General features: G+C 39.3%; 1 protein-coding gene across 1 annotated transcript in view; it reads right to left on the bottom strand.

Moving 5' to 3' along the window:
- Positions 1-2502: 2502 nt before the first annotated feature.
- Positions 2503-22333, bottom strand: part of cadm2a (cell adhesion molecule 2a) — a 282932-nt gene continuing 263101 nt past the window's right edge. The window contains exons 9-10 of the mRNA XM_034684257.1: positions 8689-8811; positions 2503-6284 (exon numbers count right to left, since the gene is read on the bottom strand). Coding sequence (XP_034540148.1) covers positions 6166-6284; positions 8689-8811 — 242 coding nt within the window. The 3' untranslated portion in view covers positions 2503-6165. The remainder of the gene's footprint in view (positions 6285-8688; positions 8812-22333) is intronic.

Here is a 22333-nt window from a genome sequence, read left to right as displayed (position 1 = left end):
TAAACTCAACAAAATACATGGTGTCAGCATCCAGGGACAAAGCAGAGTGAGAAGTGCTCACAAGTCCCCAATTTAAGACAGAGAACAAACAAAAACACTCCAAAAAAAAAAAAAAAAAATCTCTAAATGAAACATATTCCTGAGATGCAAAACAAAAGATATAAAAGAAAAGAAAACATCACTAGATGCGACTGTGTCACATGTCACTGTTATCGATGTGATAATATGGGGACTGGGCTGATTGATTCTAGTGTCAATATTGCAGAGGAACAAAGAAATGCACTGAAGCCAAAGTGTACAGAACAGACATGTGGAGGGTCAGAAAGAGGAGGCCAGGTAAGACTGGACCGGGCGATATCAAGCTATCATCACTGCTATGGAAAGCAAAAAACAGTCAAAACAAAATGTAAACAATCACCGTTAAATAAAAAAAAAAAAGAGTTGATATTTTTAGTTGACATGGGCCTCTAATTTCCTGAAAATGACATTTAGCGTTGAGCATGTGTGTCTGCGTACCAAACCCTCTGAATATTCTCTGGATGGTGCAGTCTGGTGAATAAGGCTGCTGCAGCATGAATACATAATAAAGTATCAGTAAGTGAAGTTTGGACATGCTTCGAAAAATCCCCAATCTCTTTAACTTGTCTCATTCCTTTTCAAAGGAAGCAGACAGGAAGGAGGAGGAGTAGGAGTGAACGAGCAGACCGGAGGTGCAGAGTCAAAAGGCACAGATGAACAACTCTCAAATATGTGTCCAAGAATGTTCTGATCTCCCTTTTCTGAGTTAAAGTTAGACGCCAGGCTCAACAGGAAGCTTCTGATTTAGTGTTATGTCATAAGAGAGTGATGTCAGTCCTGGGAGCCTGTTTCTCTAACATCTGATTCTGCTATTGATGGCTGCAGTTTAAATCAACTAGAAGGGAATAATCAATCTATTAGTAGCTGAGAATGAAAACATGATAAATCTCTATAAATAACCACTTGAACTGAGTTACTTTATGTATTTAATGTGCACAAAGGCAACTGATAGTGAAAAAGGGCAAACTACATAATCTAATGGCTATACTTCCAGTTATTTTTCTACTTCTATGGTTTCATGATCAAACGTTCATCATAGTGTTATTCTCAAATAACAAAAACTTTTGTTTAAAGAATAAGTATATAAATCTTGAGTAAAAAACATGACACCTCAAGATAACTGGATTCATAGCTGGAGAGGAAGTTCGACCATAAATGAGTAGTTGCAATTTGGACTTTGAGAAGGTTACGGAGCCACTGAAAAACTATAACATAATATCTTTTATCTTGTGCACACAAGTTAATGTATTTTGCACACAAGTTTCTTATCTTTAGGCCACAAGTTATTGTCATGTGTGCACAAGTTACTGTATTGTGCCAGCAAGCTAGATATCTTGTGCATACCATTATTTTCCTGTGTGCGCAAGATACTTTATAATGTGCTGACAACCAAAGTATCTTTTGCCCCCATTACTATTTTATGTGCACAAGATAATTATCTACTACGCACAACTTATTAAACTGTCTAAATACAGTGATGGGCATGGTCCAACCTGCCACCAATTACCATCTTTTGCATTAAATGGCATCATTTGACAGTATTTAGCTTTTTTGATTGTGTGAATATTGTTTTTAATGTTTTTTTGTCAGTTTTTAATACTTTATTTTGTGCTATTTCAATAACAGTTAATATATCTTATATGGGACTTGTGTTTTGTGTGTAACATGAGAGCCCCCTGCTGGGCGGAGTTGACGGGTATGCCCCATGTTGTGTTGATTCGTCATATGCTCCGCTAACATATACTACATAGGTCAGTTTCTTTTCAGGTGAAAGTGTTATTTTTTCAATTGGTATATTGAGAGAACCTGTGATTCTAATATCTAACACTTTGAGATGACTGTAGAGTAATAGCAGCCTGTTACGCTATACTTAACTGGCTAGATCATAGCTCTATTATTAATCCTTGCAGTGTAGCAATGCAGTTAGCTATACAAAAAAGCCCATAGTTAGCTTGTTGTTTCTCCAGCTTGGTGACTGTGAGATACTTTGTATGCTTTTGTTGTTACCAGAATAATCGGCATATTGGACCAAAAATGACACATTCCCCAACAACTTATCTTACATGTACGAGATAACTTTTGCGCACAAGATAACAATGATTACCTCTGCAGGACTCCAGGGGCTCTATGAATACCAACAGAAGTAACCAACTTGTGATCTTGAGATATCATCTATAAAAAGGTTTGAATTTATCTACTTAATACTAAATTAAAGGAGATCTTTATGTTTCAACATGTGCCAGACTTTTTTAAAATCGATGCACAATCACCTGCCAGCATTGCACTTCCTGATCTGCATGAAAAACCAACCTTAGCTGAACCACTCCCCTTGTACACCAAAGAAAAAAATCGCATGTACACCAAAGACATCAGTCCAACAGGGCACTGCAACTATGTTAACAATACTGTATATTGCCATAATAATGAAATTAGAGGCCCATGATTTTATTGATATTATCCAGATATCAGATATAACAGATACACTGTGTGTTGGTGAGTAAAGAGGCAACAAGTTTAAAGCTTAGTTTCAACCATAAAAAAAAGAAAAAGGACTGATAACTGACCCCAAGCTGTCACAGAGCTACAGGCTATCATAGTAAAATAGTGCATGATGGTATGTGCCAGGCTGTTAAAACAACAAATTAAAAAAGATTCAGGTTTGGTCTAACTATCATACAAAGCCATTTGCAGCAAATTAGCTCATTACTGTTGTGTCAAAACAGATATTTACACGTGGTTCTTCAGAAAGACAAACAAAAAACACATTCACCATTTACTAAGGAATATCCATCAAATTAATCAGAGTGCATAATTCAGTAAATGGCACCTGTTTCATTTCCAACGTGAACCCGGACTCATCAGCGTGACCTGGTTATTTATGAGTGTTCGTCTGATACAAAACAGAAAACAGCCTGTTTCTCTGACTTCAGAATCAACAAACAGATTCGACCGCTTGCTCATTCTTCAAGATGGATACACATGGAGCAAATTAAAATAAAAAGATTGACACCATCATTAAAATTAAGACACAATGAAAAGAGCTAAATAGAAAGTAAAAAGACATTACATCATTGTGATATATGGATCTATACACACGGAGGTTTCTAAAGACCAGAGCCAGGACAGAACTCCTCAGCTTGGATCTACTGTTTGTGGTAACCTGGTAATAAAGGTATGATGATTGAAGTGCACTAAAACTGTCAGATATGAAAACTGTGGCAAAGCTTCTGCATTTTAAAAGCAAATAATCCACCTACTTAAAATGTAATATGCAACCCAAAGTCTACATCAGAGGTGACAGGCCTCAAACCGAAGTGATCGATCTAATGATTCCCAAACTCACTCCAGCAGTGCTCGAGTTCTGACGCAGAGAAAGACCTTACTCGCTGACCTTATTTGCATAATGTTGTAAATTGGCCGTCGAATTGGAGACAGCTGGGCCCACTGTTTTATTGCCCTTGGTAATAATTTGCTCCCTCTTAGCAGATTAGTGCCTTGCCTTTAAGTCTTAAGTTCCAGAGGCCACAGTGTTCATCGCCCCTTCACAGGAGAGGAAATCAGACGCATTCCTGCAAACCAACAAAAGATGAACGGCAGGGATATATGAAAAGAAAGTTGTTTACAAGTATGTGTTGAAGTTTCTTTGTGCGGGGGAAACTTTCATTGCTTCAGAAATGAAGGAATTATGTCTTTGAATGCATTTCATTTCCAATTTGTCTTTGAGAGTCTTCATTTTTTTCTTCTGTGTTTTATGTTAATCATTGTTCAACTCAAATCCTTCCCATCTGTAGCACCAAACAGCCACTAACACAACTTTTCAAACAAAACCAATATATACTTTCCTCGTGGTTCTCGTGTAAAATTCTTCAGTTACAATAAATTAAACATGAAAAAGAACCAAACGAAAACATGCCAATGTATATTACCAAAGTTTAGTTTTCACACATTATATACATGCCTTGTGCCAAAACAAAAAATACATTGGTTTCAGAGTTTCCTAATAAGAATTATGCAATGAAAAATGATTAAAAAAAACTATGAAGATAAAGTGGCTAATATACAAATTTGAGGGAATCCAGAATTTTACCAGCAAATTTTCACAATCAACCACATTTGAGCAGACACAATATACAGCAGGGAGCGTAGAACCATTAAACCAAAAACATTAGAGACATTTTTTTTCTTTAAAAAACATAATTTAGCTAACATTTTTAAAAAGATGCACTGCTTTTTTTTTTTAAATCAAGAACTGAATCAGTGACAGCCTTGTTGCTTTTCTGCTACCAGCGTGAATAGAAGAACCGTTCTCAAGGCGATCTGGTTGTTGGCAAAGGAACACAGTTACTCATTCAGTCGTTTGTGCTTCTCTGTTTGTCGTCAGTTTTTGGAGGCCCATGCAGATCTATGGCCCGACACTCACTCCCTAGTTCCTCTTTTTTTTTAATTTTTTTTTTTAGCTATAACACTCTATCAAATGGAAACCAGAGTCCGGTTCATTGGGGGTGATAAAACTGAGTTTATGAGATTGGATTGAACCACGTGTTGGCAGCTCAAATGCATTGTTAAAAATTTGGAGGTGGTGATACCAACAAAAAGAGAAGTCAAACGGATGTCGTTACTGTTTTATAAAGTAATACTATGATTGGATGCTTATCTGTTAGCCAGGAAATTAACAGACATTTGTGCACAAACCACTTTAGAAAGCTGCCTGGACCTCAAGCTTACAAGAGGTATCAATCAAACTTACATTATTCAAAGAATTCAAATTAATTCAACATCAAATTTCCTATACATACTGTAACTGTGTACCTTTTTTAGTCCCACTTAAACTCTTAATGGTACAATACCCGGGGCTGCTAAAGCCTTAAAGTGATCCCAATGGGACGGAAACAAAAACAAGATAATTCAAAGAGAAAAGCCAAACTCATTTCAATACAATTTGTACAACTTTTAAAAGTGAGGAGATCAACTCTTTCTGTACACCTGAACCCTTTCTGTGAATCACGACCTACTGTGAGCTGAAGGTGGTGGTGTTTTGCTAAAAACTGCAGCCTGGACAGTGCAGGAATATACAGACAAAAGTACATTGTGACAGCAGGTTTAGCAAATGGTTTTATATACTTGATTGAGTTTATTTGATGGACCTAGTATCTCTGTGTGTTTGTGTGTGTGTGTGTGTGTGTGTGTGTTCTCTGCTCTAAACAATACCACACAACCCTTTATTACCCCTACCCTAAAAGGAAAACAAAATCATATTATACACTTATCTGACAAACCTTGCTACAGTGTTACACAAAACCTTCTTCTTATCTTACAAGGGTCAATAATTACAAGTCTATTTAGAGAGGGGGCGACGTTCGGGGGGAGGTGGAGCATCTAAAAGTACCATATTCAGTGTGATAGACATGTATAAGGCGTAAACAGCAAAGATCTTCATTCAAATAAAAAAAGACGCGATGCATAATCAAAAGCCGTGAGCTAAGCGATGAGACGATGGTTGGTGAACCATCTAAGAAGAAGAAGAAGAAGAAGAAGAAGAAGAAGCATTTACATTGCAACTGACAGACGATACATGAAGGCATTGACAGGAGTTCAATGGCGTCTGTGTTTTTAGGCACCGTGTTGATGTGAGATATGATATGTGTTTGTGGCCGTGTGTGAACAAAGGAGGATCTAGTACGTGTCTGATTGGAGGGGGAAACAAGGGCTCATGTAAGAAGCAGACATGGTAGATATACAGACTTCCAGGCATTCATGTCGGAAATGAAGAACAAAATATGAAAAGGGAGAAAGTTCAAGCTGCCGTGAACACTGGCTGCAGAGAAAACAAAAGAGAAATAAAGATGTAAATGAAAGAATTGGGCTAAAAAATAAAAATAGGCAATCACAGGAAAACACTCGGGGAACCTCTCCATCTGTGGACTGCCTGCAGATTTCTCATTGACCAGCGGGGGCAGTGTTGAGAGGTGCAGAGAAAACGAGGGGAGACAGAGAGAGAGGAGAGAGAGAGAAAGAGAGAGAGAAAGATACAGATATTGAAAGAGGAGTAGGGAGGAAGGAGCTGAGCAGCACAGCCCCCCCTGCAGTCTAAATGAAGTATTCTTTCTTTTCCTCTGCGTGCGCATGGTTGCCCTCGGCGTTGATGATGGCTGTGTCGGCATCGGGCGCGTCGTCCGCTCCTTTGGCCTCGTTTGTCAAGTATGTTCCTGAGGAAGTGAAAACGAAAAAAAAAACTTACACCAAGGAAAACAAATACAGAGCAGGCTTGCATGGTGTTCACTGCCTGAGGCGAGAAACACATCTGAAGACAACATCAGTAATGCTACATAATTCATATACGGAGTGATGAGGAGAGAGGATGGTGTAGGATATGTAAATACAGCAGAGAATAGGTGTGTTACACTGTATCAACAAACAGTTTTATTGTTCTCAACAGCAGTCAAGGCTTTAAGTTCCACGAACAAATAATGTGATGTTTTTTCTTTTTCATAGGGCTGGCTCAGGCTTGGACCAGCTCTTAGTTATGCCCCCCCATAGCTTACTTTAACTGTCCCCACTCTCATTAAAGTTACCAACCATAGACATTTCTGGAGTCCCTGAGCTCCCTTGTCTCGTAGGTTCCTCTGAGTCGCTGCCTTAGACATCCCAGACTCTAGCTGCTACAACTACTGCTATCCGTCTCACCGCTATCATCTCTCTCTCTCTCTCTCTCTCTCTCTCTCTCTCTCTCTCTCTCTCTCTCTCTCTCTCTCTCTCCTCTCTCTCTCTCTCTCCTCTCTCTCTCTCTCTCTCTCTCTCTCTCTCTCTCTCTCTCTCTCCTTTTATCTCCTCTATCCCTCTTTACAACCCCAACTCGGTCGAGGCAGATGTCTGTCTAACATGAGTCTGGTCCTGCTGGAGGTTTCTGCCTGTTAAAGGAAGTTTGTCCTTGCGGCTGTAAAGTACAAAGTGCTCTGCTCATGGTGGATTAAGATGAGATCAGACTGAGTCCTGCCTGTAAGTTCGGACTGGATCTTATCCTGTCTTGATGTTTGGTATTTGTTGATAATATAACATAAAGTAGAATCTAGACCTGCTGTGTTTGTAAAAGCATCTTTAGAAAATGTTTGTTGCAATTTGGCGCTATATAATAAAGATTGATTTATTGTTGCAGCCTAAAACTGAAACTAAAAACTATTTGGAAGCATTATTATTGGAAAGAGATCATTAATTTTGAACCCCAGGTGTTTTTTTTTCTACATTTAGACCATATTTTCTTATTTCCAAAAACAGAGGGGCCACACAAACACACCATTAATCTGCATAAGCGCCTGCTGTGAATGTTGTCAGACAGTTTTGTGAGAGAAAAAAAAATTCTGAAATATTAACAGAAGTATGATGTGGCCATGACTTCTTTACATTGGAAGACCTAAGCAGACATGCATCTTATTTACTCAGCTTTCACGTGATAATGAGCTCATTGCAGTTGTTTTCTTGAGATCTCCACTAGACATCTGATTTCATAACTTGTATCCCCAGAGTTTTAAAAGCTCGAAACAAACATAGAAATAGACCCAGCTTACCTCATTAGTGAGGGCAATGGCAGCATGTCATGGTCTGGCCTGTCACAGTGACCAGCCTATTGCTTTGTTTTTCTAGATCACCATAAAATTGTCATATTTAATGAGATAACAAGCTGTGTTATCTCAATTGATCTGTTATAATGGGATACCAGTTTTGTTATTCTGTGATTATGGGAAAAATAAGATGAGATCTTGAGAAAACAACTGAAATGATTAATTATCAATGTATGGATGCATGTCGACTCAGGGCTTCATTACATTACTTAGAGGACTATGACTTCAACACATTTTTGGGCCTAATTTTTTAAGTTTGGCAAATAGTATAAGCTTTTGGTAATGTTCATGGATGTGCAGAAAAACCATGGCTACACCAACAAACTATCACAAGAGTACTTTGGTAGTAAAAAATGACAATTTCTGTTGCTACAATGAGCACCCTTTGTATAATTCATGAGTGGCACTGACTCAAATATACGTCCCTTTCATGTGCGAAACAACAGGTGATCTATTTATAGAGCTTATGAACATTTCCATGGTGTGATGTGAGAAGCCCATGTGAATTCAGATTTTCCACACATTCTCTGTGACTCATAATATGTGATCACATTTCCTCATGTGGTCGTATGTGTTAAAGATGGGGAATTCATTGTTTTCTGTGAGGAGTGTATCTTATCTGTTTTTAGATTCCCCTGAGTTTTAACTCTGAGATCATGCAGTGCAATTTTGGAGGGAAAAAAAGAATAGTATTACATATATTTAAATATATTATTACTGTTATTATAGTCATATTACTATTATTAAGACATACAAAAGTTTGGCATTTTTATAAGAACAATCTAATAGTTCAATAAGTCCAACAGCTGCACTTTTGAGATCATGCCATGTGTGCAGAACTGAAGCCTTCATTTTTATCCTCCAGTGAAGGTATGTTTTACTTTTGTAACTTGGGAATTATGGGAGGACTCTAAAGTCTAACAGTACAAGTACGACATGCTCTGTCAGTTCCAAAAGTCTTGAAAGACCCAGGTCTGATCCTCTGTGGTTTTACCTTTATGCCTGGCCAGGTATCTTCCCAGAACGATGATTAAACACAAGGTTACAAAGACCACTACAGCCACCACTCCTCCGATCAAGGCATGGTCAGTGCCGTGCTGCCCCACCGCATTTGGATCTGAGGAGGGAGACGGAGAGAGACAAAGACAGCAGATAAAGGCACCAGTTGGCGAGGTGAAGGAGCGAGGGCAGAGGGACAGCAAAAGGTGGAAAATACAAAACAGAGCAAGGAGGAGAAAGCAGATTATTTCCAGTTCGTTCCTGCTCTAATGAGCTGCTGTCATTCCTCGCTTTTTTCCCTTTGTGCAGTGGGAGAAGAGCTGCCTCACTCTCTGAGAATAATAAAATGCAGAGAGAAAGAGGAAAGGACATCACATGACACAAAGAGAAGCTACAGGCAGACACACACTGGGCCTGCAAAAAGAGCGAAAAGGAGAATGAAAGAGGGGAAAAAAGAGAAGTGAATAATTCAGAATCACCCCCATGGTGCAGTAGGAGTCCCCAACATGCAAACCAGGGCAGCAGAGGAAAAGTGGTATGTGATAAATAAATCATCTCATGGAAAATAAAAAGAACAGATCAATCTTTTTCTGTTTCTCAGAGAGGAAGGATTGTTGTCAGGAAAAATGAACTGGGTGTTAGGGAAATGCTACAGGTTTCCTAGCTGTTGGAAAAAGCAGTCAAAGTGATAGTGGAGTCATGAAGTCTGAAGAATCTGCATAATGAGGCTGTTCACGCTTCATCTGAAGACCCATCAAAGGATTCCTCTGACTTCAACAAAAGCTTATATCCTTTATTCACCCCATTTTTTTTCCCCATAAAGTCTAGCTTGCAGGCTATTCAAGGTAAGAGTGAGGACATGATACCAACCGAGTCTGATGTGAAAAAGAGTGGTGGGGCAGATGGGTAACGAAAAAGCGTGTATTATTCATATCAGTCCATGACACCTGAGAAATTAGCAGTCATGTCATTATCCTCCTCCAAGAGTCATGGTATGCCTTATACTACCCTGTCGCCCTCTTGGTGTGTAAGTGTTTGTTTAATGTTAAGCCTCAAAATCTGACTCTACAGTATGTATTGCATCAAAGAAAATCAACTTAATTCTCAGTTTATTTTCTTTTTCTTTTTTTAAATACAGAAAACTTTGCTAATTTCTTTATTTTCCAAAGTAGCACAATATGCTACTCTTTCCATTTATCAAATACATGAATTGCACATATTATTATAGAATTAAATACATTAATAAAACATAATAAAACATAATATAATCACTTAATTAATAATAAATTAAAATAATTAAATAAATTAATAAAATACAAATAAATTAAAGGGAAAACAATCAAACTTCTGTGGAAGTGTATTTCATTTCCTTGAGAAAAAAATAAGGTAGTTGTCTCAGAAATATGAGAAAAGTTCTTGTTAAAATCATAAAAATCTTTAGATAGTTTTTATAATCAATGCGTGTTGATCACATCACTTGGTGCCAGAGTCTGTGCATAAGAGACTGGCTGGTAACTGATGTCACATCCCTTTCAAAAAGAACAGTACAGCCTAAAGCAGAACAGCTTCCTCAGTCAGCTTGTAGCAGACAATGTTATAGTTATGCTTTTCTGTTGCATTTCTATCCTGCCATTCCTATGCAGAAGACTGCAGGAGCTGCATTTGAGTTACACCCATTTTTATAGCATCAAATAATTAAGTGGAACAAAGCTTTAAAGGAAAAGTGTATTTGGACCTAAATCTGCATGATAAATATAAACTACAATAATAGAAACCATGTTGGAGAAACATTTATTGGACGTTTAATTTGGTTTTATAGTTTGAGCCATGTCCCATCTGTTTACATAGAGGAGGTGGGCTTTGTGACCAATACAGCAGCCAGTCACCAGAGTGCAATCAAGATGCTTTTGGCTTCACTTTCTTGGATCTGTCATGTCCATTAACTTCACAGTCTATGGTGTAAAGCTACTTGGCAACACACCATAATTATGATTCAGATCATATTTCAAAGTGAGCTCATGACAGCTAAAATATGGCAAAGTCAAAGCAGGGCAGGCGGTAACAAAAGGCAGGTTTACACATACAGCACAAATCATATATCGACTCTGTTTCTCTGCACTATTCTCCTTTTCATTCTGCGTCCGCCCATGTGGCCAAATTGAACAGCTGGCCTGCTCTCGCTCCATAACTCTCCATGGTCTGAGTGACCGGGCCGACACACTCCACTGCCTCCCGGTGGACAGACACACACTCATACGGACACACGCGCTCATACACAGAGACGTTTGAGCGCGGTTTCACTGTGCTGCAGTTCTGCTTGGTCAGTGGAGCAGAGAGTAGAGGAATGTTCCCCCGGCACGGCCCAGCAGGGCGAGGACTCGGGCGTTTAGTTACACACATGGTTGTGTCTCTTCACCTCTATCTGTCAGGACAGGGAGTGTTTTTTACCATCATACACACTCCCCGTCCAACTACTACTGCGCTTCTGTCCGGCTGCTACAGCCCAGTGCAGGCACAAACAAGCCATGACCAAACAGTCACGTGTCTGTCCATAGACTATGACACACTTTGGCCGTGCAATATGCTGGTGTTATGTCCAAGAGGTCGGGCAGCGAGTCAAACCTCCTGACACTTTCAGGACATGTCGTCTAATCCTGCTAGTGCTGCATCACTTCTTCAGGAATGGATACTGGACAATCAGACGTGTGAAGGGAAATGATAAGCTGCTTGCTCCTTGGTGAAGGTTTGCAGATAACGGAGACTCCAGTCATGCAAAAACTGTAAGATAATACAGTTTTCTGTCCAACTGATTTTTACATTAAGTATTTTCCCAACACCCGGCTTCTCCACTCAATCATTTATTACACTACTAGCAATATGCTACTGTCTTGTCACAGCTTCTAAGCTCCATTAGAAGAAGCTATACATGGTGATTTACTCGGGAACTAGCAATTCTTTATCACAATTTTTTAGCAACTACAAAGCTAGGAGGTTGGTCTTCCTCAGGGCTGAAACACACACACTCACTTTGCCAGACAAATAGGCTGATTTAAATTGCACTGTTTTAAATTTTGTTATATTTATTAGCTTACTTCTTTCAACTTTAGCTTATCTTTTCTAGCTGGGTCTTTTTTGTTCTCTATGAATTGCAGTTTATAACACTTCCGCATGGGCTTCATAGTTTGAGACCAGAGGTTGCCCCTTGGTTGAAAATTAAAAACGATTCAGTGTTCTAGAGGCCGGCAACTCAAGGCTACATTAGCTGCTACTAGCATAAAACGTCAACATATCTGGCATTGCTGTTGCTGGTTGAGCTGTAATTTGGTAAGCTTAGGCACCGGATTCTGACAAGGAACATGAATGTGCAGATAATTAAAGACATTATCGCTGCTTAATCCAATTCTCAAAACTCTCATACAAGACTGAAATGCTAAATCAGAGTAGCACTCATTTAAGATATTTCAAAAGCTAACAGTAGATGAGGTATCAATACACAAGGCACGATTGAGAGTTTCCCTTTAACTCATGGAGTCACTTACAGCATGTAAATACTTTTCATGGCAGCACTTTAAAAACATGGTTCATCTTCTGTGCTCTTATGTATTCTGTTCAGGTTCACTGTGGCTCACAGAGGGAGAAAACCACAGCAGGGGCGTCAGAGGAAACACAGAGAAAGGAAATGAAAACATAGAGATTGATGGACAGGAAAAAAGCTGAAATTTCAGTTGGAGTGAGACAGAAGGGGAAAGACGACAAGGAGGAGAGGGATCTAGCGAGGAGGGTATACATTTTTATGGGGCCAAAACACATTATCTTTTAATAAGGGCACACACATTCTTCTCTGTGTGATTTAATATGAGAGCGTGGCAGAGCAAACTCCTCTTTTAATATTTATAACATTCTCCTTGTCGCCTGGCCTTGCGAGTTGGGCTTGTTTAATAAATTAAAAGGGTTCAGGGCTTCTGTAAGCCTCTTCTTGGCTGGACTGAAGCAGAATAGTTACTCTTAAACTGGACCACCAGCTCCCCGTCTGATCTGTTTTACTGAAGCTGGTTCCATATTGACTCTCTGTGAAAGGACATGTTATATTGATACTTTCTGGTTTTTGGAAGGAAGTGTAAAAGCTGGAGATGAAGCAATATAACCAAGAGCTGTATTATTTGGTGGGAATCAATAACTTGAATCATAAACATCATAAAATCCGGTTTCTGGAAGGTATGTGACGCCTATTAACTATCAAAATACACACTGCTGTGTTTTATAAGTCAAGACCACAGAGTATTTATGTCTTCATGACTAAAATGTGACAAACTGAGCCGTATTTTGTCCCTCATTGGTTCTTAAAAAGTAGAAGAGACATTTTGATAGATTTTTTATAAGTTAAAGTGAAGGCTTGAATATTCCATCAATGGTTTCACTGAAAAGAAATGATGAGTATATAAGAAAAGTCCACCCTCAGCTTCAATTAGGTCATCACGTCCCTTTAGTACCAGCCTGCTCTGACTGTAGCTTTTGAAAAAACGTACATTAAGCAGTGAAATCTAGTTTCGTCATTCCTGCATTAAAACGTGAATGAGAAATCTATTAAATATCTAAGAGGGGAAGCTGACTGGAGTGTATGAGCAGGTTGGGCTCCAAAGGAGACTGAAATGGAAAGAGCAGTTGCTTTAGGATGAGGAGATAATTAAGAAAGGGAAGAGGTTTCTTATTCAGATTAATAAATACAGGAAATAAAGACTCAAGGTCTGATTCACAAATAGATTGTGAGTTATTCACAAAGGACACGCACAGGGTTAAATGCACCACAAACCGTGCTGCAGAACAAATAGCATCTCTGTGTGCCTGTGATGTTTGCATGTATTTAAATGAGCCTTTATGCAGTGATATGGGTCAAAACTGGCCCCTTTCTTTGCAAATGGACCTCACCTTATTCACAAACATCACGGGCAGTTGTGGTGACATTTTAACCATCTGCTAAAAGTTAGCAGAAACTTCCCCACAATATTTATAAGCAATGTCACACTTAAACTTTTCAGTGATAATGCCAATAATTCAACCTCTGAGTGACCTAAAAATAATATATCTAACTGTTATTGTTCTAAAAAGGAGTTCAACCATTCAGACCCAACCCCAGCACATACAGGTACACCTTTCTGCATGTGGCAATAGTGTGGAACCGTTACACATGACATGTTTCTCCATTTGATCAGGCAGCTCTTGCTGGCTCACTCTAGAGAGGATGCTTTGTTATGAACTGTGAAATACGTATCACATCTGTCATGAATCGACTGCACAACACACTTGTAAAAAGTGTCCCCATCCGATTCAGCTATACGTGGACAGATTTGAGCTCCGTGAGGGTGAGAGTGCACAGCACAGCTCAGCATAGCAGAGAGTGGAGATGCTAACAGCCATCCTATAATCAGATGCAAAACAAGAGCAAACTGCATGGATCTGAAAAACTTCATGGGTGTTTTTTTGGCTTGAATATCTTTTTTTTAATTTAAGGTATATTTTTCGGGCATTTTCGCCTTTTATGGATAGGACAGCTGAAGAGAGACACAAAATGTGGGGAGCAGAGAGTGGGGAAGGACATGCAGTAAATGGTCAAGGCTGGAATCCAACTGTGACAGGGCTATAGCCTCTGTATATGGGGCATACGCTTAGACCACTAGGCCAGCGGCTTAAATTAATATATTTATATATCGTGCCCAATTGTAACCTGAGGTCCTCAGCCAAGGCTCTGCTCATCGTCCCACAATTTAGGCTGAGCACCAAAGGTGACCAGTCCTTTTCTGTGAGAGCTTCCGCCCTGAGGAGATCAGATTAGCAACTTCTTTATCCTCTTTTAAATATCTTTTAAAAACACATTTTATTGATGTGCTTGTACAGAAGATGTCACCTGAGCATGTTGTAATCTAGATTTTTTAAATTCTTTTCAGGCAGTACCATTAGCAGGATTTTATAATCTTATATTTCTGATCTTTTGATTTTTGTAATCTTTTATCTTTTGTTGTTTTAAGTCTCCCAACATTGTTTTATTTCCTTCTCACATTTCTCTTTCATTGTCTTTTAGTTTCTTATTTACAAAGCACTTTGTAATCCTATTTTGAAAAGTGCTATATAAATAAAGATTATTATTATTATTGCAAAATGCTTTGGGAATTGCACAGTGAGAGGGAGCAGATAGTGGGGGCATTTAGCTGCAATCCATTCTTCATGAATTCCCCCTGACTGTTTAATTTACTGCAAGTCCTGATAGCTTGCAAATCTGACATCTGCTTCACCGAGTGTCTGCTGAAACATCGGTACAAATGCCAGATTGTCTAATCAAAGCAAACTGCTAAAATTGTCCATACAAAAGTGATAATTAACTAATGTTTCTCATTCAAACTCTGTTGTGTTATTGCGGTAAATTCTTACTAAATAATCACAAGTGAGATCAAAACTATTTAATTGAACTCAATCTACTCAAAGTTGGCAGGAAGTGTATCCAGTTATGAGCTCGTTCACACCTTCGTTCAGTTGGTGCTACATCTTTAGAAGAGTCTTTATTGAGCAGTTGCTGGCACATTACTTTCTCAAAGAGTCCTTCTAAATTGGGTGGCTTACTAGAAGTCTCTTTTTTTAACTGTGTCTTTTTCTTTAAACTACAAACACCACGCTTTCTGTCACAGCATCCTTTGAGTCGGACACGTACCATTTTCTACACAGCTTTTGATTTATTAAATAAAATGAAATTTACAACTGATCTAAAATGATCCGTCGCTGCGTCCTTGAATCCAAGTATGCAACTTTAACAGCCTTCCATGTCATACATCTCTCTGTCTCCTCTTTCCCCTTGGTATTAGATTTGTAAATATTAAAATTCATCCCCTACAGGCATCTTTTTATTCTGTTGGATTAGACTTTTTCCCCTTTCTATCTTAGATATAGCTCTGTGATGCAACGCTTTCACTTGCTTGGATCAATAAGGCAGCAGCTGGCTTAAGCGTTGGCTTACAGAGCTGCTGTGTCCTTGTGTCTGAGCTGTGGGTCAGGGTCTCTTTGAATGTGGGAGTGTGAGCACATCACCGGCTGAAAGAGATAGCATTAGTTTGTATTAACAGAGCCTTGGTTTTTTGTGAAAATATTCAGAAGCCCCTGGAGGTGTCTGGTATATTTATAAGACACAAAATACACCTTGATTACCTGGAATAACCTGTGGCAGTAAAGAAGAAACCAAGGAAATGAAAAAGCCTTTCACCTCGCCTATAGTTGTTTCTATAGTATCTGAAAACACTGCACTTATCCTCCTTTAAAGAGAAACACAAGGAGACACATATTACTCTGTGTTAGCTCTGCAGCAGTGATAGTTAGAGACACAAAGAAGGATCGCCAGCAAACAGAGGGAAAGTAAAGAAAGAGAAAGTGCTGAAAGTGCCTGCAGACTTTACTCATTCAATGACTCAATTATGTCCAACTTTTTGGCCGCGACTGGAAATTCACCAATCTGCATCTATGCTGGCTCTACTGCCAGGATGAAAGAGTCCCCGGAGGCTGCAGCAGAGGACCTGCAGACACATGTGCACACACTTTCCAATGCAGGCACCCATGCATGTGAAAGAATTAGAGACAGAAAAAAAGAAGTTTCTGAGAAATTTGTATGTGTAAGTGTGTGTGTGTATTTGTGAGTGCCCTTGCACAGTATTGCCTGCTAGGTCAGAGTAGATTAATGAGATTCTGAAAACAAATTACTTCTGCTAATCATTCAATAAAGCCCACACGTGGACTTGGACACTATCTTGCATATTCAACAGCCTCCTCCTATCTTCAGGATGAAAAGAAATTGTGGTCAGCGGGGTAACAGCATGAAGTTATAAGCAAAGAAAATAAATCAAACATATGAGTTCATTAAGTTGCAATGCAGGATCTATCTATCAAGGCTGCTCAATGTTCTGCAAAAATCCATAACATCCTCAAAACAGCAATAAAACACAACAAAGGATTACATCAATGTTATGCATGCGGGAAACTAATTATGGCTATATTGCTGCTGCTGGTCTGTCAAAACCTGAACTGTGCTGCTGGGTAGTTTGAAAGAGGTGCATTATGGGAGCTACAAGTAGAACAAGAGCGGCAGAAGCCCACACAGAAATGAGTGATCTCTGAGGAAGCAAGTTGCCATAACAAGCCCAACAATCCCCTGAGGGAGACAAGCCCAGAAAAAATGAATAAAGGACCACATAAAACTCAATGTCAACAAATGAAAATTAGACTGCCTCAACATTGTGTGTGTGTATGTGTGTGTGTGTGTGTGTGTGTGTGTATGTGTGTGTGTGTTTGTGTGTGCGCGCCTCTTCAAGATTGCTGAAAGTGTCCCCTGCCATTGAGATTTAATGAATAGAAGGGCTATTACACGTAATTCATAACACTAGCCCCAGGATCTAATGATTTCTCTTTTTTTCTGTTCTACACTTTATTCCAAATTGTTGCAATAATTCTTCACCAAAGCGAGTTAATGTGACAGGTCATCAATAATAATTGCCTCGCAATAAGTGGAAAGACCTTTGCATTATGTTTTAATTCCTCCTGAGCTCCTTTAGCTTTATGTCGGAGAGTGGAAGAGAAAACGGAGGGAAGATGGTCGGTTCTGTTCAATATTTAACTGTTCCCCTCCCCCCGCAGGGATGCTGCAACCCAAACTGAGCATTTTCTGCTTTAAACACAGCAACCAATCAGTTGCTCTGGACACCTGCCCGCAAGAAAAGATGTCTCTTCTACAGCCTAACCTGTGCCCTTCATTTAAAACAGGATCAATAGTTATGGAATGAAGCAGTTAGGATTCGCTCTGAAGAATGAAAATTATCCTTTATCTTATTGAGTTTTCACAAAAGGTCTAAAGAAGCATGAATATATTATTGTAGGGCTAAAGACATACACTCTTCTGGGAGGTGCAACCTGCCAAATGGGAGACAGTGGAATTTAAAAAGCCTCCTCTCAGTTTATGAGCATAATTAAGGAGTTTGAGTAATCTGTGTGGTCTTGATATCCCCTTTGGCTCACCTTCAGGTCCAAATAAAGTATTCATTCCACAGTTTTTCCAATGAGGTACAGGTAAATTTAAAAATGAAAGCCTAGGGGCAGTTGTTCAGATTAGTATGTATGACCAAGGTTTTCCCGCAGTAATTACTGAATCAACTCCTTATCCAACTCCTCTCCTCATCCATGTTGTCATCATTGGCTTCTAAAAACCTCTGACCTTTTGTCTGGCTTCACTCACCATTAAGGTTTGTTGTTGTAGTTAAGTGAAAAACGATGTAGCAATAACACTGAATGTTTTATTCTGAAAATTTAACAGATTTTGTTTGGTGCCTGACTTCCTGTCCTGCTCGATCTGCTCTGTTGAGATTGATACGTCGAGCCGGAATGCAACGAAGTGGATCCAGTGGAAGTTAACACATTGACTACAACAGATCAGCTTCATGTCAATCCAACTCTCTCTTCCACATGTTGCCTTACTCTCCTGAGCTCCTCTATCAATAAAATAAAAACTACTCAACTTTGAATGTGCCTGCTAATCTCCTTACAGTGTGGTGAAAAACGTGGTTTCATGAGGGGGTGAGTCACTGTAACAAAACTGCAGACTTGATGAAATAATTTGAAACTATTTGAGTATTTGAATAATTAATTAAGATGGCAACTCTGATTGAGACAATCAGACTAGAGCTACACTGCTAAGTCACAACATTATGGCCACTGACAGGTGAGGTGAATATCATGATCATGTTGTGAAATGGCACCAGGCAGCAGGTGAACACTTACTGATGTGTTAGAAGCAAGAAAAATGCGTAAGAATGTGAGTGACTTTGATAAGGACCAAACTGTGATGGTTGACTGGGTCAGAGGATCTCCAAAACTGCAGCTCTTGCAGGTAGTAAAGCCTGGCCCCTGTGGTCTGTTACTGGAGTTCAAATCCCTTAAAGTGTTAATGCTGGTTCTGACAGACAAGTGTCAGAACACACACTGCATCTCATTTAGTTATGTATGAGGCTGCGTAGCTGCAGACCAGTCATGGTGCCAATGCTGTACACAGTCCAAGCGCCTATTATGGGTGAATGGTGAATGGTGAAATGAGACTGACCTCCAAATTCCCCCATTCTAATCCAGAATCTGAGAGATGCGCTGAATAACCAAGTTTGATCCATGGAGGTCCCACCTCATAGATTACAGGACTTAAAAGATCTGCTGCTAATGTCATGGTACCAGATACAACAGCACACCTTTAGAGGTCCAGTGGAGTCTATGTCTGGTTAGGTCAAGGGTGTTTTGGCACTGACATGACGAGAGGGAGGCCTATAGGATATTAGGGAAGTGGCCATAATGATAGGGCTGATTGGTGTATTTCATGTACATATGATGTTCCAACAGCTGTGAGTAAGCACGGGGAACTAAGGATTTGTGTTCACCTACTACCATTCTTAATTCTCCTGTCTCTTAAGCTGAAGTTTGATTCCCAGAAGCTACAAAGAAAATCCTTTGGTGAATTCATTTCTGTTGCCTTACAGAACTCATTTAAGATCAGGCTGATGTTTATGAGGTTTTCAGTCCCAACATACCTCTGGCTTTATTCTCCAAAGTCATAGCAGAGGAAGGCTAGTCCTGTTTTCATCAGTTACATGTAAGAACACACATTCTGCCCCTTGAGTTCTCCTTGAGTGTGTTGTCAAGATTTTCACCATCAAAACTATGATGCTCATGGATTTATGGTAACCTCCTCAGGTCTTCACTTACAGTTAAAACTTCTGGTATTAACCTGCCTTATACCGAACCCACTGTCCTCAGAGTTGAGATGCCACTTTGATTAAGAGCTTAAAGGTAGTTGATGCATTTCTTTACTTATGTATTACACTCGTCACAGGGGAACAACTCATGAACAAAAGTAAAGAGAACTTTTATCCTGCAAGGAGCAAGATGGGTATTATTTTAGGTTTTCTGTCTCCTCCACAGGCAGAGACTTGAGGCATGAATAATTGCTGTCTCCTCGATTCCTTTTCTGCGGCACTATCAGGCTAGGGGCTGGGGTTGGCCACACGAATGCTGATTATGAGATAGTAAATATTTTAAAACTCCAAAGAAACCCGTGTGCAGGATTCAACCTTTCAGCTTCGCAAGGTCAAAGCTAATTTGCAACCCATGAAAAGCATTGGCAAATTTGAGAGACCTGAGAGGTGGTGGTTTAGTGGGGGTCGAACATATCTGTGTGTGTTCACAGAAAAGGGGAAGGGGGGGTCCGATGACATTGCATAGACCTCTGATACTTAGGGAAAGAGTTATTGTAGCCATTAAAGCTGGCTGGGTTATGTGAGCACTGTGGGTGTTGTGCATACCTGCCAGCACTTCATTAATAAAGTGAATCACAGACTGCAGTTCTGCATCAGTCCACTGTATGAATTAAAAACAGTTGATTTTTTATTTTTGCATACTTTTGCACCAGATTCACTTCAAAGGTCAACAACAGTAAGAAATAAAGGCATGGGTTACTTTAAATTTACATTTCCTCTAACATCCCCTGAGTCTACAGTATGAAATATTTCATCAGTAATAACTCCGCCATGAATAAATGCTCCCATTAAATGGAACATTATTGTATCAGCCACTAATACTCTCTGTCACTGTGTCAGCAAAAGCTGACATAAAATAAGAGAGCAGAGCGACTCATTGGTAAGTACAGAGAGAAAAATGGGTGCAGTTGTTTCCAGCTCTGTGGCCAATTTAGGCCTGTCACGCAAACACTGTTTCTCTCTCAGTGTTGGCGTGTGAGGGATGATAGTTAATTGGTGAGTTAGAGGTTTTTTTTTGTTACATCTGAAAACAAGTGAAACGTACAAAAACCTCATACTTAGTGCATCTAGAACTCAAGGTTATCCAAACATGTGAATGTTTTCTGGCCAAAAAGGATAAAAAGGGTAAAATGGTAAACTGAAGACATGGCCAGACCACATGTGGACTATTACACTTGGGTTTACATCTTAGTATTTTTTGTACAGCTGTCAATAGATTTCCTGTGGCTCATTCCTTGTATGTTTTAGGTTATTTTGTCTGGAATCGTCACTGACCAATTTTTAAATGTTAAATATTAAAACAAGTCACAGTATCTTTATTCAGTGGTTTTATCCGAGTTAGTTTTACAGTTGTTTTTGATGATTTCATCTTGCATTCAGCTTACTCATCTGACTGTGAAGAAGTAGAACCTCAGGTACATCTCCTACTGAGGATTGAGGAAAATGTATCTTACATTATTACCCGCCTCTCTTACTGATCTTCCAGCTGTGTAAGATGCTTGATTCTGATTGGTCAAAACCCCTTGACGACGGTTATTAACTTTCACAAACATGAGCAACGCCAGAGGCAAACTGATCACACATCATGTCAAATGAATCTGTGAAAAAGATTTCCAGCATACTTTGCTTTGATTTGCTCTTGGTTAACAATGTTGCTAAAATGTTTGTTTTGGTTAACATGCTAATGCAACAGGCTTTGTTCACCCTGTTGGGATTCTATTTGCCATAACCACCTGCTAACCATACATTATCCCTCACTTATTACACAGCCACATATCATACTTATATATTCATTGGTCCATGTACCCCTTCGCAACAGTCTGTTATTTCACGATGACACACTGTAGCTATAAATACGGATCTAAACACAAACTCAAGCAGACTGCCTTCATCATATCAGCTGGCTGAACAATTAAAAATGAGCTAATTTGATGTAAATTTGTTCACAGAAGCAAAAAGAAAAGTGAGGAAAGAAAACAGAGAAGGCAGGAGAGGTCAAAGACACTATGGGCTATGACAGAAATGTAAAATGAAGCTGGTGCATGATGTGAAAGGACTGCATATGGGATAGGGGATGTTTAAGGACTGATCAATAGAAATAAAGAAAAGCCACAGACTCTGACGTTGTCGAGGTGGAGAAACTCACATTAGGTGCAGAGCTTATTTATGAGGAACTGTTCCCCATGTTTTACTTCCTCATCAGTAAAAATATCAGGTTCAATGTGAGTAATACCAGCTAAGATAATGTAACAACAACAACAACAACAACAACAACAGTTAGCTCTTTTGACAAAATGCTAATTTAATGTGAGTAATAACAGTGAGTTGGTTCATTTTAAGAGCGGCTATAGAGTTTACTGTTTCTATTGTTTAAATGACAGATTTATTCGGTAAGTAGACATTCTATAAAATGTGCCCTATACTCAACCCTTCTAATATCATTGATTTGACATAATTAATGATGTATATAATACTATCTGCCCACCTGCTGCAGAGCTGAACCTATTTCCCATGTATTTCCTGTGCACAGGAAGACAACTTTATTAAAAAGACAAACCATCATGGGGCTGGTTCAGCTCCACAGTTGTTTGCTTTCATCCGCAGCCTGTGAAAAGACCTGGTAATAAATCAAGTAGACACATGAAAGCAGATAGTGTAGTATCCTGTGACTGGGGACGCAGTGAAGGAGTCTGATATTTAGATTCCACGAAGATACACTGAGAGGCCCCGCTCCTCTTGTGTCTCTGCACTACACAAACACATCAGAGAAGAATTGAGACACACTGATGAGGAATATCTAACAACGTGTGGAAGCCT

This window comes from Notolabrus celidotus, chromosome 5, assembly GCF_009762535.1.
Source record: "Notolabrus celidotus isolate fNotCel1 chromosome 5, fNotCel1.pri, whole genome shotgun sequence".
Taxonomy (NCBI): Eukaryota; Metazoa; Chordata; class Actinopteri; order Labriformes; family Labridae; genus Notolabrus; species Notolabrus celidotus.
This window is presented reverse-complemented; position numbering and strand designations above follow the sequence as displayed.